Raw genomic sequence first — 16,260 nt, forward strand, 5'->3', positions numbered from 1 at the left:
TAATTTTATAGATGCATCAAATTAAAAGAGAACTTATGCATATCATAATGATAAAAGTACACAATAACAAAAGTGACAAGTGTACACATATTGAGGCCATTAGAGTCGTATTCTTTGCTAACCATCAAAACTAGTCCTACCTAAAATCATAGATGTCATCTCAGCTGCTGCAGAGTTCAAAACCAAACTGAAGAGCTTTGCTCGTGAGAAGGATGTTGTCGTTTCTTTTAGTTTAGATTAAGTTTTCGCATATCTAACATGTCCCAGATGGCGCTATCAACTGCGCGTGACCTGCTGTGGAACTTGTTGGTGGCGGTGGAAACGGCTCTCAGCCTCTCCAATTCTATCTTTAGGGTTTCATATTCATCTGCACAAACCAGAAATGCAAAGTTGTTGAGGTAATATATATAGCTTAGATAAGCTCACAGCCAACGAAATGAAGATACGATTAATTGAAATGATAGCCAAGCACAGCAGGAAACCACACGGTATAGATCAACAAAATCTTATTCATTGCGTCTTAAATCAAAACATCCAAACTAGTCAAGTATTTGGTGTATATCACTGACAAATCTCTTAACCATGTTGTGGTTTGCAATGAATAAATAGTATAGACCTAAAATAAAACATGACTCCACCATTTCCTGAACGTGAATGCAATAATATATCTAATTTAATGCACTTGAGATTTTCACTAGGACTAGAAAAGTAAGAGTCCCAGAACATACTATTTAGATTGGCAAAGCACAGACACATTATAGGTTTTCAGCACTAATTTGTTTATTTCTCAACAAAGAAATTCTTCGAATGGTATAATAGGTGTCTTTTCATCGAAATATAATAGGTGCAATGGAATGAAATATAATTTTATGTAGATATTATGTAAATCTTGAAAATCATTAAATTACTTACTATCTACGATGAATTTCTTCTGATTCACTCTTAAAAGTTGCTGCTTCAATGAGGCATTCTCCAAGGACAAAGCAGCATGCTGCTGGATAAGGGAAGCAACTCTGACAGCCAACTGGGACCCAATATTCTGAAACATCAACCCGAGATTCAAATCGCAGAAAAAAGAGCAAGAAAACACTTACAAGCCGCTAGAAGTAAAGCTACAAATAGACAATAGGGACACATACATTTATAACAAAATATGCATACAGCCATTGGGAAAACTACTGGTTTAAGATCCTACTTGAACTTATACGTGCTTCCGCTATAACCAAGTCATGGTACAGTATTTCACATGTTAGGTCATAAACGTATATGCATAGAACCATTGGGAATTACTGGTTAAAATACTCCAGCTAGATATAGTTTATAGTACTATTTCAAACTAAGTATCTTTCTAGACATCATAAAATAAATGTAGTATCACAAGTATACAAAATTATTCGAAAGATTTTGAACAATTATTTAATACTCCCTCCGTCCCACAACAATTGTCACTCTTATTGTGGGCACGGGTTTTAAGAAATGTGAAGAAAAGTTGGTTGGAAAAGTTAGTGGAATGTGGGTCCACTTTTTTATATTGGTTTTATAATAAAATGTGAGTGAAGTGAGTTGGTGGAATGTGGGTCCTACTTACCATTTATGGTAAAAATGAAGTGTGACAATTATTGTGGGATGGACCGAAATGCAAAAAGTGACAATTATTATGGGACTGAGGGAGTATATGTTTCTATTCTATGTCACAAGGTACATGCATTAAGCCAATTAGGCCTCTTTGTGAGTCCATACCTGAAGAGCATTAGCAGACCCTTCCAGCTCAGAAATATACTGAAGTTTTCGAGCTCTAGACCTCTGCCCAGGGTGACTGCATATAAAATGACAATGTATATCATAAGGAAAAGGCTTTGCATATAAGGAAAATGTTCACACCTTTGATTTTTTTTTTTGTGAAAATCACACCATCACATATTAAATGGAACAAGAAAAGATATAGGAGTAATATTTAACAATAAGATGGAAATAAAAATAAATGCCAGTACTAGGCTACTATCGTTCAGAATCTCTATGTTGTTTCAGCAATTTGAACAAAAAACTGGCCATGATATATACTCAAGATCTTTCTAGTGATTACAATTACGACCTACTCCACTCAATCCTTAAATTGAGATGTTGGAATTGTTTCACCAGATGCAACAGTACATAGAAAAATCCAAATTTTGTTCAATACTACTTCTTCAGATTTATTTCCAATCTGCAAAGTAAAATCAAAATACAGTACTATATATATTCCCCAATAAAATTTATCTCCAAAATGATGCCACCAAAGATTTCCGAATGTAACAACAGACATTCAATGATTTTCTTGTCTTGCTCTAAACCAATGTAAAAAGAGATTATTTGATATTAAGAGTACTTGATAAAGCAGTAACGGCTATAATTTTATGAGACCTTTGTTAAAGTTGTTATCCTTTCTAGAAATACAAGGTATTTCAACTTTCATGATGCTGGCAAAAGTTGCAGCAATATAAAAATCAGTTTACTTATCGTGTGAAAAAAATCAATAAACTTTGACATCTTCCAACTAATAAATCTACGGAATAATGTTAAATCTAGCCGTTATTAGTAACTATATCGAAACGGTTATAATACGTTAAGCAACAAATAAGACAACGGTTATAATACGTTAAGCAACAAATAAGACAAAAGAAATTACGTTTAAAAAAATGCTTTAAAGTAGGGTCTATACCACCTCATTTGTTTCATTCCGGAACTGATCTCATCAGCTGAAGCACGTGCATCTCTATATGAGTCCGACTGCACTCCAGAGACAGAATTATATCCTTCCAAATGCAGCAGAGAATTTTGGACAGCATATTCGGAAAATGCTGATGCGATCTCATTTTCAGGGAAGCCTAACATGTTTCTCTTCCGAGGTGAATTAGGGCCGTACGTGCAAGACGACCCTAATTCATCATTAGGTCCATCAGACTCCGTAATTTCCTTCTCATTAAGTTGATCTAGATCTGGTAATGAACTATCGGTGTTCAAATCCAAATCTAAATCACTTATCAGGTCGTTCAACCAAGGTGGTTGATCCTCGAGTATGAGGCTCTTGGAGGTGGTTTTGTACTGTTCGTTTTGCATGGAATGAAACTCGATACCTTTTCCCGAGAACAGGGAAATTGATGCATTAACTTCGGGTGCTACAGTTTTCTTCTGGAGAGGGCAGCGAGGAGGGAGCTGAGTGTGCCTTGACATAGTGACGTTGTGTTTATTTTCTCTGTAGCCCTAAAACATCAAGAACATGATATAATGTTGCCTAGAAAGTAGACAGTATGTGATTTATATTAACCAATTGTGTAAACAGAAAAGTAAGCAGACTATAAAAAGAAACAAGATGGTGTTTAGCAAAAGATAGATCAGGATCTTACAACATAGGAAAACTATAGAGGCATGCAAGAAACACAAAAGGAAGGTCTTTTCCTTAATGAAACTCAAGTAAGAAACTGCTAACGACACGGCAAGTGCCTAACTCAATAAGGTATATTCTGAATTATGAAGTAAAACAGCCACAAATGAAGACTATATCAAGTAGTAGATCATCTTAATAAACAATTAAACAGTCATTCAGTTCCATAATTTCACTAGGGATATGTAAGATAAAACATGGAACAAAGTAGGAATCTTTATTCATCTGCACTTGTAATTTTTATCAACAATCAATCCATCCCCACAATTTCTTCTTTTCAACATTTTGAATTTCAGATCAGGAATTACCCCAAAGATGGCATCAATTGATTAAAACTCAACAAATCCATAACAGTAACACCAAGAGACTACAACTTACTCAAGTAGACATTTTGTACATATTTCTCCTCAAATAAACGCCACTTTTCAACATAATTGAAATAAAACAAAAGAAACAGAATTAATTACAAAACAAAAAATTTAAAAATACGGACGCAATGAAACAGGAGCACAAAATATAAGCAGAAACCTCAATGCAGCATTTCGACTGTAATGCATATATTCACATTAACTACTAAACAAAAAGCGATAACCCAATAATAAAAAAAAAAAAAAAATCTTGCGCACCTTTTACCAATTTCCAGGCTTTAGAAAGCTTGCTGATCACAAGAAAGGAAAAAAACGTGTTCTTGGAGTGGTGCAGTCAGTAGCTTCTGCAGAAAGATAGAGTAAATTTTGACAGAATTAAGAAAATATGCGATTTAGCAAGCAAGATTATAGCAACAGAAACCTTGGGGAAAATAGGTAAAATAAAGAGAAGCGACGTAATGTACGGAGAAGAAGGGTTTGGGGTTGTGAACAGCTCATTTTTATACATTTTCTTGAGTGTCACCATCGCTCAATTTTTGAAACACAATAGGTGACTATTTATTGAACGTAACCGATTGAAATGGGAGATTGAATATTGAATTTGATTTACTATTAACTTGGAACTGATATCTAACGAATTTCCTTTTTCCTTAATCGCATCAAATGTCCTTAATTACATCGTGCATTAGTGTTACATTTGAGTTTAGGTTAATTTTAATTCAATTATTTCTATTATTATTTCGGGGTAGTGATAAAATGCAAACTTATACATGGTACAAACACAAAACTCTTCAACACAGCTTTAACATTGTTTCAATACAATATCAACACAGTGTAAAATTTCAAGATTTTAATGTCAACACAGTATCAACACAACATCAATTATTGACTAACGTTGAAATTCTGTTGACATTTTCCTGTTGATGCTTTTTTGTGATCTGTTGAAATTTTTCAATAGTACGGATCATAGTTTTGAGTTTGTGCAATATTTAGAGTTTTCATTTGATCACATCCCTAATACTTGGTAAGATTAGTTTTATCCCTAATACTTCGTAAGATTAGTTTTATGTGTTAGAAAAAATGGAGTGGGGATAAAGGTTAATTAACACAAATAGTCAGTTTTGTTATTAAAAGTTGCAAATACTTTTCTGAAGAGTGAAAATCGAATTTAGTGATTTGAAAAAAAAACATGGGCTCTTAAAAAAATTACTACTATTTCGTAATTTTGTATCCAAAAATTTGTTTTAATAAACTTTGTTGTTAGAAACACTCGATCTTAACTAGTAACTATCAAACTATTCTTTTAGGTTAGGTCTCAAACTTCAAATTTAACCAGTTTAACAATTCATGAGTCAGGTCATATTGTGATAGGGTAGTGATAAAATGCAAACTTTAAATATTGTACAAGCTTCAAATTATAATTTTGACTGTTGAATTTCAACAGATGTTAAAATTACATCAACACAAAATGTCAACACGATGTCAACATAATGTCAACACGACATCAATCGTTGACACTGTGTTGACATTTTCTGTTGATGTAATTTTATCATCTGTTGACATTTTTTAACGGTCCAGATCATAGTTTGAAATTTGTACAATATTTAGAGTTTGCATTTGATTACCTCCCTTTTGTGATATGTGCTAACACCGGTAACAAAATCACTTAATTAGATCACTCATAGTACATCAGAAAGAGGTTTGACCACTTGCGGGCGGAAAGGGTTTGCGGCAGGGAGGTCGGGCCGCTTGCCGCACCCGTTCCATACATGTGAGTGTCGTGTTGGCGCCTCTCTCGATCAATGAGAGTACACACACCTCACCGCGCATTATTTTCTTTGTAAACAATCGATCATTGGCAAATATTGTATTTTCTATTATTTTCCCTTTTTAACAATATTGTGAGATTTTTTTACATTCCTCTTTCTAAAATGCACATTCCCGTCCCGTCACATTTCATTTCACCTAATTTCTCTATTTTTCAATTATCTTCAAATTCATCTTCCATTTCTTTATGTGTTATAAATAATGGATCCAAACAATCAATTCAATCTCGGTTGAAGATTGCCCCAAGAATTCTTGTAATATTGACCAAAGTCACCCGGCCGCGTCAAAGTTAATAGAATCCTCACACTTTAAGTTTATCACCCGCACGGGTGGTATGTGCCCAAAGTGACCCTGCCCAAGTGGAATTTTTTGGACAGCAAAGTGTTTGTAAAATGACCATAACTTCTTCTAATGACTCCGATTATGGCGTGCAAGGTACCCATATGAAGCTCTTTCGAAGGCAAAAAGAATAATAATCTTGAAGTAACATTTGAAGATCATCTTGCTAGGTTGGTTACTGTTAACATTCTGACTCCCTTCCATTGTCCATTTTGCTTTGAGTGATGATATGTCTTTTTGGTTCGTTTTCATCTATTTTCTTGGGCATTCTCAAAAAACTCACTAAACTCCAAAAATACACAATTCAAGCTATTGAACTCGACAATAATCATATCAACCGTCAATCAAACCAATAGAAATATGAGTTTATCAACTCCTCCAAACTTAAACTCTTATTTGTCCTCAAATAAAAAGAAGAAAATCAAGAAAATAAACTCATGCAAAGATGAGAGATTGGTAACATTGCTTCAGGTATAAAACTTTTAAGAACAAGTTCTAATGGAATGACAAAACACAAAATCAATCAAACATCACTTCGAATTATTATCTCGTGCATCACTTGGTCTCAATGCCTTCACAAGTTAAGTCAATATAAGTATATAAGAGATGTGTAGGTATTCAAAAATGGCCTAACTTCGTCTCCTAAGTTTATACTCTCTTCGTCCACAAATTATAGTCTCATTTGTGGATAGCACGGTTTTTAATGAGAAATTAGTAAAGTAAGAGAGAAGATGATAAAAGGTGGGTAAAGTAAGAGAGGTAAGGAGAAAAAGCAAAGAAAAGTATGAGAGAGAAACTTTCCATTTTAAGAAATGGAACTATTTCCTGTGGACATCCCAAAAGAGCAAAATGAGACTAATTTTTGTGACGGAGGGAGAATTCAATAGGACTAGGAGCGAGTTCTAGAAAAAAAAATACAAGCACTCGATGAAGTCACACAAAAAATAATTTTTGGCTCAAGTCTCACTAGGAATCGGCACTGACAAACAAACAAGCACTTCACTCACAAACCTCAATTAATAGCTTTGTTAATTAATTTCTGAATTAATAAAAAATGGGTGGAATTCCTTAATTAATGATTTTTCATCCATAAATATATTTTTAAATTTTAGTAATTTTAAGTGTTCGTAAATTGTAAATTTTAATGTTTTTAATGAAATACATTCGTGATATATTTTGTCTCATTTTTTAATTTTTGATGTAAAACAATGAATAGTGTAAGTTAAATGTTTGGGCATGGAGAGAGGTCTTCCATGTATGAGTTGTTATCTGAAATAGGAAAAGAGGAAAATGATGACGCGATGGGGACATGGCCCGAGGAGAAGCCTCCATTGTAAATGCCCTATAGAACTAATCGTGACTCATTTTTTCTTAAATAATTACTCCCTTGATCCCGTAAAAATAGAAAATTCGGGAAAGATATTGATTTAAATACGAAATTAATAACATAGAAGAAAGTTAGAAAAAATTACTAAAATAATATTAGTAGAGAATGTACTCATCTCATTAGAAATTTTTACTGAAAATGATAGTTGACTAATTTGAGGGAACGAAGATAATATTTCATATGTATATCTTATATACCATGAAGAATGCGATTATTTTGCATCTAACTCAGATTTTGTAAATCATGAGAAAGTAACATTTTAGTCTTCTTGTTAATTTAACGTCGCTAGCGCGATCGGGATTACATCGCAAAATTTAATTTTGTCACTCAAAATTATAGTACTGTATGATCTTCATTGTCCTGTTAACTATCAAAGCTTTATCTTTACTCGTGTGATAATCAAATTAATTTATCTTTATTAACTTAGTGTTTATATTAAAATTTTGGGTGAATTACACTTTAGGTCCAAACAATTCAATGTTTAACATCAGCTTTCAAGAAACCAATCGTAGAGTTCAAATGCTTGAATGCTGCACTTATTTTTACAAAGCTTACCATCTTAAATAAGATGCTCAGTATAATTTCGTTTTGAGCTGTCACCATTAAAATCTTTTATGGTACCAAATTGTACGGCCGTTTAACGAGTGAAATATATAGTTCAAATTCAATCTTAATTTTCATTTACAGTTTAACTCTAATCAAATCGGACAAGAAAACTAAAGTGTGCCCCATTAATAGTGCAGCAAAAGTGCAACGGTTTTGTCGATTTGTGGGTTATGTGTACTACTTTTATCGTATCTCCATTTATAGGATGCAAGTTGCAAAAAATAATAAAATACTAGCACTGATATTTATTGCTACGATTGGTCTATTTAATAATTCTATTTTAATGACACTAGTTGTTGGATCAACTTGTTCAAATTATTGGTCATGTAACAAACTTGATAGTGGATTGCGCACATATGTCCGGATATTATTTCTATTATTTTTATGTTTATACACTCAAGTCGGATGCATAAATGTATCTGCCATGAACTATATATAGTATTCTATAATTTTAATTCGGAATTTTAAGATATTAATTATCACATATTTTGTTGGTTGATGTGAAGTTTTGTGCTGTGGTTCATATAAAATATTGAAAATTTAATGATATTATACAAATAATTTTTTTAGGAACTAAGCCACATGTAGTTCAATACTTCCATCCCGGTTATACACTCCACCCAAACTGATTTCTATATATATACTCCTACATTTGATTTCTACTAGTTTATAGTGGATTGTCATCTGAACAATAACTTTGTCATTTTCATTTTCTATTTTTTTTAGATTGAAAGTTGAAGAAATTAAGAATGCCAGAAAAAAAAACAAAAAAGTAATTGAACACAATACTCGTGATTCTAGTATATTTTCATAGTAGTAGAAGACATTAACTTATGATTTTTTGTAAAAATAATGTCTAGTATATTTTCATAGTTTACGTATAATTAGACAAGATATTGTAATAGTTTATAAGCTTCGAAAGTGTTGAATAAGTATAGAGGCTTATAAAAAAACTTGTACATAAATTTCCTCAAACCGATTTCCAAAACGTCTATTTATAGCACGTATGATGAAAATGAGCTTATGGTGTATAATTAACTTCTTACGGGAAGTGATACCATTTATATAAAATATAAGCATGGCGTCGAAAATAATGTTTATTGCTTGTATTGTTTTTTCTCGTATTATCATCATTAAACAACAACAATAATAATTCAATAATAATAATAATAATAATAATAATAATAATAATAATAATAATAATAATAATAATAATAATAATAATATACAAATCTCTGTATACAGTAGTACTTTTAATTTGATCGATACTGTTCGTGCTATCCAACAATAGTTCAGAATTTACCTATTAGAATAGAAAGCTTTTGTGTATATTAATTAGCTCATGCTATCATGCATGATATATTTTTTGGTGTTCAAGCTATTTTTTAGCTTTTTGTTTGAGCAACAAACAAACTTTGAATCCGAATTACCACACACATTCCCTTAATATTATGTATGTTATGTAATAACATCGTTGAACGAAACCGTTTTGGTCAATGTAGCACCAAAATCGTGCTTATACACTATATAAGCTCATTTGAAGCATACCTCTTATTCTCATGTTTTTCTTGAGCAACAAGCATACCTAGAATCCAAATTATCCATGTACACTTAATTTAATGTATTTTAGAGAACATGATTGTTTTGGTCAATGTGGCAACAAAATGTGTTTATACACCGAAGAATCTCATTTGAAGCATAACTCTTACACTACAAACAAACTTTGAATTCGAATTTCCACATATTCTCCTAATATGTTGTATGTAATGTAATAGCGTCAAAGAACAAGTGTGTTTTGGCCAGTATATGACCAAAATCATGTTTATACACCGTTGAAGCTTATTTAATATATAGCTCTTATACTTGATTTTTTCTTGAGCGACAAGCAAATCTTGAATCGATATTACCCATATGTGTGTGTCATAGCACTACCTGTGAGCCCCTTCTCAATGCCGCCCATCTCATTGTCTTTCCACATGGACCACACCGTAGACTTTCCGGTTTTGGTTGACATAGCTTCACTTTAAGCATCTTTCGTTCATGAAATAATTTTATTTTAAATCTTGTTCTTCTGACGGTAAGAAAGGATCAACTTGTCGAAAGAAGTGAGGTTTAAACTTAAAGTCGTAAAAGACAAAGACACGACATTGTTTGCTGAGTCGGATGGATCTTTTGTCAGCGCTTTCTAAAGTTTTTTATTATCCCACTCGGTAGAATCATCAGGACGTTGGATAAACGCTTTGGTAAAAATGATACTCTCTATGTCCATGAAAAAATAGTCTCATTTGTGGATGATACATGTTTTAACTAGAAATTGGTAAAGTCACGGAGAAAAGAGAAAAAGTAGATAAAGTAAGATATAGAGGAGAAAAAATAAGAAAGATTAGGAGAAAAAGTGGGTATAGTAGCGAAATGAGACTATTTTTTGCGGACAAGGAAGTATACTTACAATAGGATGCATAAACAATATATATAAGATCTAGAAAATGGTGTCAAGTAATTTTTCCTCAATCCATTGTCTATGTTTGACGTTGCTTGACACTGGTTGACACTATATATGAAATAATTTGAAGTCAGTCAACTGATTGTCTTGTTAAAGTATGCGCTTTAGAATAGGGGTGGACAAAATAACCTAAAATCAAATATCCGATTCGAACCAAATAGAAATTTAAAATTTGATTCGATTTTTTGGTTCAGTTTGGTTTAAACTTTTAGCTAATTTCAGTTTTTCGAGTTGGTCTAAATCGGACAAAAAACTGATTTTCTTTTAAATATTACTGTAGATAATATATTATCCCTAAAAATAAACTCTAATTGTGTTGCTTTATATCAATAAATGTAATAATATTTTAAATGTTTCAATATCATAATAGGTTGATACGATATTTTTGTGTTAAGTATAGAAAGTTAATTTTCAGTTTTTTTGGATATGTTTTGCAATTTTAGTTCTTCGGATTCGATTTCCGTAGTTTGAATTTCGGTCCTTCGGATTTTTTGGATATTTTTATAAAATTTTGGTTTTCTCAGTTCGAATTTTGGGATTTTTTGGATAATTCGGTTCGATTTTCATGTTCACAATATTTTGATTTTTGGGTCAATTCGATTCGGGAAAAAAACGAATGGAATATTCAAACTTAACTAGTAGGTGGTTTTGTTTAGAAACATGATTGAATATGTTTACAACAGTTGCCGATACTCAATGGGCCAAAAGACTTACTCCCTCCGTCCAGCTTTAGCAGTCTCATTGACTTTTCTGTCCTCTTTTTGTAAAAATGATAAAAAATAGTTAAAGAAGAGAAATGGTAAATTAAGAGTGAGAATAATATAGAGAAGAGTCTTATCTACATTATTGTCTCTCTTACTTTACCATTTCTCCACTTTAACTATTTTTTATCATTTTTATAAAAAGATAGCAGAAAAGTTAATGGGACTGCTAAAGCGGGACAGAGGGAAGTATTAATTTTGTGAACTCATTTAGGCTGAATGATAGTAATTTAGTAACCCATTCTTTGGGTGTCTTAATTTGTATTCTACACCTTCCTTCCCCTCCTCAACCAAACCACTCTAGTTTCATTTTAAAATTGTTAATAATTGTTACTCAACAATTCAATTCGAATTTATAGGTTTGTTTTTGGAAAAAAAAACTATTTTTTTACAAATTTTATTCAATAATTTAGTAAGATTTGTTATATTCCATGATTGTAGTAATAAGTACTACCTCTGTCCCTGAAAATTTGATAAAGTTTACCATTTCGGTCCGTCCCTGAAAATTTGATACACTTCACTTTTACCATTTTTGGTAGTGGACCTCATATTCCACTAACTCATTCTTACTCACATTTTATTATAAAACTAATACTTTAAAAGTAGGACCCACATCCCACCAACTTTTTCAACTCACTTTCTATTACATTTCTTAAAACCCGTGCCGGGTCAAAGTGTAGCAAATTTTGGGGGACGGGGGTAGTATATTTTACAGCCAAGAATAAATCCTACTATTAATCATCAATTATAAATGTGTTTATTTGATCTTTAAATTATAAATGTAATAGTGATTCGTTATGAAACGCATAAAATTGTGAAAATAGGCTCTTCTTTGTTATTTGGTCTTGTAAGCGGTTTCTTTCGGGACAAATTAAGAAGTAATCACCCTACATGAAAAGAATTAAGGCATTGCCACGTATCCGTATCTAATCAAGGATTACACTCTAAAGTTTTATTTTGGGAAAGATCTATTTTCGTAGTAGAATTTACCTATGTATAGATTAACATTCAAATGGCGTGAAAAGAAAAAAAGAAAAAAAAAGAGTTATGAATTTGTTCGAAGAAGAAAAATGTAAGTGCAAGATTGCTGGAGAAACAAGCTGTCCTCTCCCCCACGTTTCTCTGTCCCACAGATCTCAAAAACAAATCACAAAACATAAACACATAATTAAAATTTCCATTCAATTTGTGCGATTCATTGGTGTGTTGATGATTCGCCAATGCATGCAGATTTCTGCATGCCTTAGAATCAATCAAGATTCAATTTCTTGATAGTGATCGATGTTTAACCCTCAATTCCTTTTGCTATTCCTTCTCTTCCTCTCCTTCCTCTTCATCATCCCTTCTCCTAAACACCTCCAAATCTCCCTCCCCGACGAGCTCGACGACGTCGCCCTCTTCCGCCGCGCCACTCTCGCCGCCCTCGACGCCGTCTCCGCCAAATCCAGATCCAGCCCCAAGATCGCCTTCCTCTTCCTCACCAACACCGACCTCCACTTCGCCCCGCTCTGGGAGGTCTTCTTCCGCGGCCGCCACCGTGGCCTCTACAACATCTACGTCCACGCTGACCCCTCCGCCGCTGTCGCCCATCCCGGCGGCGTATTCGATGGCCGCTTCATCGCTGCCAAGAAGACCCAGCGCGCCTCCCCCACTCTCATCTCTGCTGCCCGTCGCCTCCTCGCTACCGCTCTCCTCGACGATCCTGCTAATTCGTATTTCGCTCTCGTCTCTCAGCATTGCATCCCCTTGCATTCCTTCACATACATGTATGATTTCCTCTTCCGCCACCCTGTCCCCGGCCCGCGCCTGCCCTCGTCCCTCCCGCTCTACCGCAGCTTCATCGAAGTCTCATCCATCAAGCCCAAGCTATGGGACAGGTGAGAACACACGATTTAATTCTTTTTTTTTTTAATTTCATTCATTTGCCAACATTCTCCTTCAAATCGGTTGAACCTTTTCTTTTAATCGTTTGTAGCAACCTTCTATTGAACTTACCTAAAGTAATTTAAAGCATGTGTATAATGTTAGATCAGTCATTTTTCAGTTCAGTCCAGATATATTGTTAGATCATTTAGCTTTGGTCTACAATTGACGATCGCCCTAATACCATGATAAAAATTTATAGGATTCCATCTTAAACAACTTATGATTGAAAGAATGTTACGGACTCAATGTTTCATATCGGTTATGAGAACAACTGGTGTGAGGTATATAGATTAAATGGACTCTCTCTTCTAATAGTTTGGCTGAATTCCCATATTTGATTTGTATTAAAACATGGATCATGAAACTTACATTGTAATTTTAGTTCTCTTTTCACACCTACGTAAGATATTGCTATATTTATTTTTCTTTCATTTGCCAACATGTAGTACTCAATTTCAAATGTAACATAATGACAGTTTGTTAAAATGAATGTAGGTATGCGGCTCGAGGGAAAGACGTGATGCTGCCGGAGGTGCCGTTCAACCGGTTCCGGGCGGGGTCACAGTTCTTCACGGTGACACGGCAGCACGCGGAGGTGGTGGTGAGGGACCGGAGGCTGTGGAGGAAATTTAAGCTGCCGTGCTACAATATGATCTCGTGCTACCCGGAGGAGCACTATTTTCCGACGCTACTATCAATGGAGGATCCGGATGGGTGCACCGGGTATACGCTGACCCGGGTTAACTGGACCGGGAGCGTTGGCGGCCATCCCCACACCTACGGAGCCGCGGAGCTGTCACCGCTTCTCATCCACCAGCTGCGCCAATCAAATTCCACCGCCTATTCATTCATGTTTGCTCGCAAATTCTCGCCGGATTGCTTGCAGCCCTTGCTTCGTCTTGCTAACCTCATCTTCACCGACTGACTCACTTCCACTTCCACATTCATATTGCATCGCATCTCTGAATGGCAAGGTGAATGTGGATGTGTATTATACATCATTGAACTCTCAAAAAGGAAAAAAAAAAAAAAAAGAAAAGAAAAAGACATGTATTGATTCAAATTTGATTTTTTAAATTCATCTGACCTGACTAATTCTGTAATGTATTTTAATTTCCTTTGCTTTCCTTACCTACTTCTGTTGAGATACCAAGTCAATTTAATGAAATAGTATGATAATGACTATGAAATTTATGAATGTTATCTCCTGGCGAGTGAGGTACTCTGTGTATAAAGTGATAAGAGCATCCGCAATGGTGTTTAGGCCAGCCATAGGCCAGCCATTTTCTCCTCTGCCACGTCAGCAACACTAAAAAAACCACATGTCACGTCAGATTTATGCCAGCCATAGGCCAGCCGCAATAAAAATAATTCAAAATATACTACATTTACGGAATTAAAATTGCGATATACGGAATTAAATTTACGACACATATACGGAAAAATAATCCATTCCATTAAAAAAAAAAAGTACTAAGATTTTAAAAAAAAAAGTACATGATTTTTTTTTTTAAAAAAAGGGCTTCAACAAACGAGCCCCGCCACTCTCTACTCCTCATCGCCGTCGCCGTCGTCCTCGTCCGTCGTCGCCGCCGCCGCCGCCACCCGTGGTATCTGAGCCCACGTCGGAACCCCCAGCCGTGACCTCGCGATCTCTAAATCAGCACGCATGCTCTCGAGCATCTCGAAACGAAAATCGCGTTTATATATGATTTATAAAAAAAAAAAAAAAATCGAAAATCGGCGCTGGCCGATCGCTGGCCGATCGGGCCTCCACAATGGCGGCTAGCCGATCGGCTAGCGCTTCGGCCAGCCCACGCCGATCCGCTCGCCGAAATCGCGTTTGCCGATTGCAATGGTTCGGCTAGCCGATCGGCTAGCGCGACGAATCGGCTAGCCGGTCGCTAGCCGACCATTGCGGATGCTCTAAAGAAAAGTCTATTACAATGAGTTATTTGTGACTAGCTACTTTTATTTACCAATAATCCCTTAATCTAATTAGTGTAGTACTATATATCTTATATTCTTATTAATACACTTGTCACGAGTTTAAAAATGTAAAGAAAACACGAGTTTTAAAAAGTTTATAGAGTGTGACCCATATTTTTATCTTCCATCCGTTCCATAGAAATATGAGCAATTGATATGGCACGAGAATTAAAACAAAATTAGTAAAGTAAGTGAGAGTAAGAGAAGAGTAGTTAAAGTATTGTTAGTGGATAATGAGACTCACATTATTAGTAGTGTTTAAATGTTATGTATGTTGTAAATAAGTTGATGTATATAACAAATTGATAATTTTACAAAAATGAAATGCACATATTTTTGTGGGGCGGACTAAAATGAAAAGTGGGCATATTTTTATGGGACGGAGTGAGTATTTACTATTTTCATGACAAAATATGAATTAAATAAATTAGTATAAATAAATTTATATACAATAATATAAAATAAAATATCCCAAAATGGAAGGTACGTTAAATCATTAAACACTAATGTACCTTAAACACTAACTGAAGGTACATTAAATCTCTTGCTTTACCGATTACTCCCTCCGTCCCCGAATACTTGACACAGTTCACTTTTTTCATTTTTGGTAGTGGACCTCATATTCCACTAACTCATTCCTACTCACATTTATTATAAAACTAATAGTACTTTAAAAGTAGGACCCACATCCCACCAACTTTTTCAACACATTTTTCATTACATTTCTTAAAACCCGTGCCGGGTCAAACCATGTCAAGTATTCGGGGACGGAGGGAGTATGTATTAATTTTGGTGTCATTTCAAATACCTATATTTTTATGGGACAGAAAGAGTATATTCTCTTGTGGTGGGAGAGGGGAAGGGATCTCTGCCATCCAGGATATTCTCATTCACTATTATACCTTAAACGATGTTGCATTTTTTGTTTTTTAGGCTGATTTTTATTACTGCAGAATTTTCATTCCCTCAACTCTTACTCATTAAAAGTCCGTATAGCCTAGACTAATTTTAGAGGGGCGAGGGAGTATTTTATCAAATACTCCACCAGATGAGCTAGCTCGAAATTCCCTTCTCCCCATTCGCTTCGTCGCTCTGCAGCTCCAGGTCCTGATAATTGACCTCTTTTCACCTCC

The 16,260-nt window shown here is 34.6% G+C and overlaps 2 protein-coding genes across 8 annotated transcripts; one reads left to right on the forward strand and one right to left on the reverse strand.

Annotated features, from left to right (window-relative positions):
* Nucleotides 1-19: 19 nt before the first annotated feature.
* On the reverse strand, nucleotides 20-4,350 carry LOC125205870. Of its 7 annotated transcripts, XM_048105040.1 has the most exons (7): nucleotides 4,211-4,350; nucleotides 4,048-4,133; nucleotides 2,932-3,240; nucleotides 2,699-2,895; nucleotides 1,741-1,816; nucleotides 913-1,039; nucleotides 20-367 (listed from the first exon to the last, which is right to left on the reverse strand). In XM_048105040.1, exons 3-7 carry the CDS (start codon nucleotides 3,208-3,210, stop codon nucleotides 228-230), a joined length of 819 nt encoding a protein of 272 aa, XP_047960997.1. In that variant the 5' UTR covers nucleotides 3,211-3,240; nucleotides 4,048-4,133; nucleotides 4,211-4,350; the 3' UTR covers nucleotides 20-227. The 7 variants fall into 7 exon arrangements, with proteins under 7 accessions (XP_047960997.1, XP_047960994.1, XP_047960996.1 ...); XM_048105037.1 differs by having other exon boundaries at nucleotides 2,699-3,232; XM_048105039.1 differs by having other exon boundaries at nucleotides 2,702-3,240.
* An 8,075-nt stretch (nucleotides 4,351-12,425) lies between these two features.
* Nucleotides 12,426-14,215, forward strand: LOC125203721 (glycosyltransferase BC10-like). Its single transcript, XM_048102139.1, has 2 exons — nucleotides 12,426-13,089; nucleotides 13,634-14,215. The coding sequence occupies exons 1-2, from the start codon at nucleotides 12,494-12,496 to the stop codon at nucleotides 14,061-14,063; spliced, it is 1,026 nt and encodes a 341-aa protein (XP_047958096.1). The 5' UTR covers nucleotides 12,426-12,493; the 3' UTR covers nucleotides 14,064-14,215.
* Nucleotides 14,216-16,260: the final 2,045 nt, after the last annotated feature.

The sequence above is a fragment of the Salvia hispanica genome, chromosome 2, assembly GCF_023119035.1.
Source record: "Salvia hispanica cultivar TCC Black 2014 chromosome 2, UniMelb_Shisp_WGS_1.0, whole genome shotgun sequence".
NCBI classification, from domain to species: domain Eukaryota; kingdom Viridiplantae; phylum Streptophyta; class Magnoliopsida; order Lamiales; family Lamiaceae; genus Salvia; species Salvia hispanica.

Bases quoted from the DNA above. Each gene is read 5' to 3' on its own strand.
- LOC125203721 (XM_048102139.1), top strand. From the start codon at position 12,494: ATGTTTAACCCTCAATTCCTTTTGCTATTCCTTCTCTTCCTCTCCTTC. The intron at 13,090-13,633 runs GTGAGAACACAC...AAATGAATGTAG, and splicing joins AAGCCCAAGCTATGGGACAG to GTATGCGGCTCGAGGGAAAG.
- LOC125205870 (XM_048105037.1), bottom strand. From the start codon at position 3,210: ATGTCAAGGCACACTCAGCTCCCTCCTCGCTGCCCTCTCCAGAAGAAA. The intron at 1,040-1,740 runs GTATGGACTCAC...TTGATGTTTCAG, and splicing joins GGTCTGCTAATGCTCTTCAG to AATATTGGGTCCCAGTTGGC. The intron at 368-912 runs GTAAGTAATTTA...TGGTTTGTGCAG, and splicing joins GAAGAAATTCATCGTAGATA to ATGAATATGAAACCCTAAAG.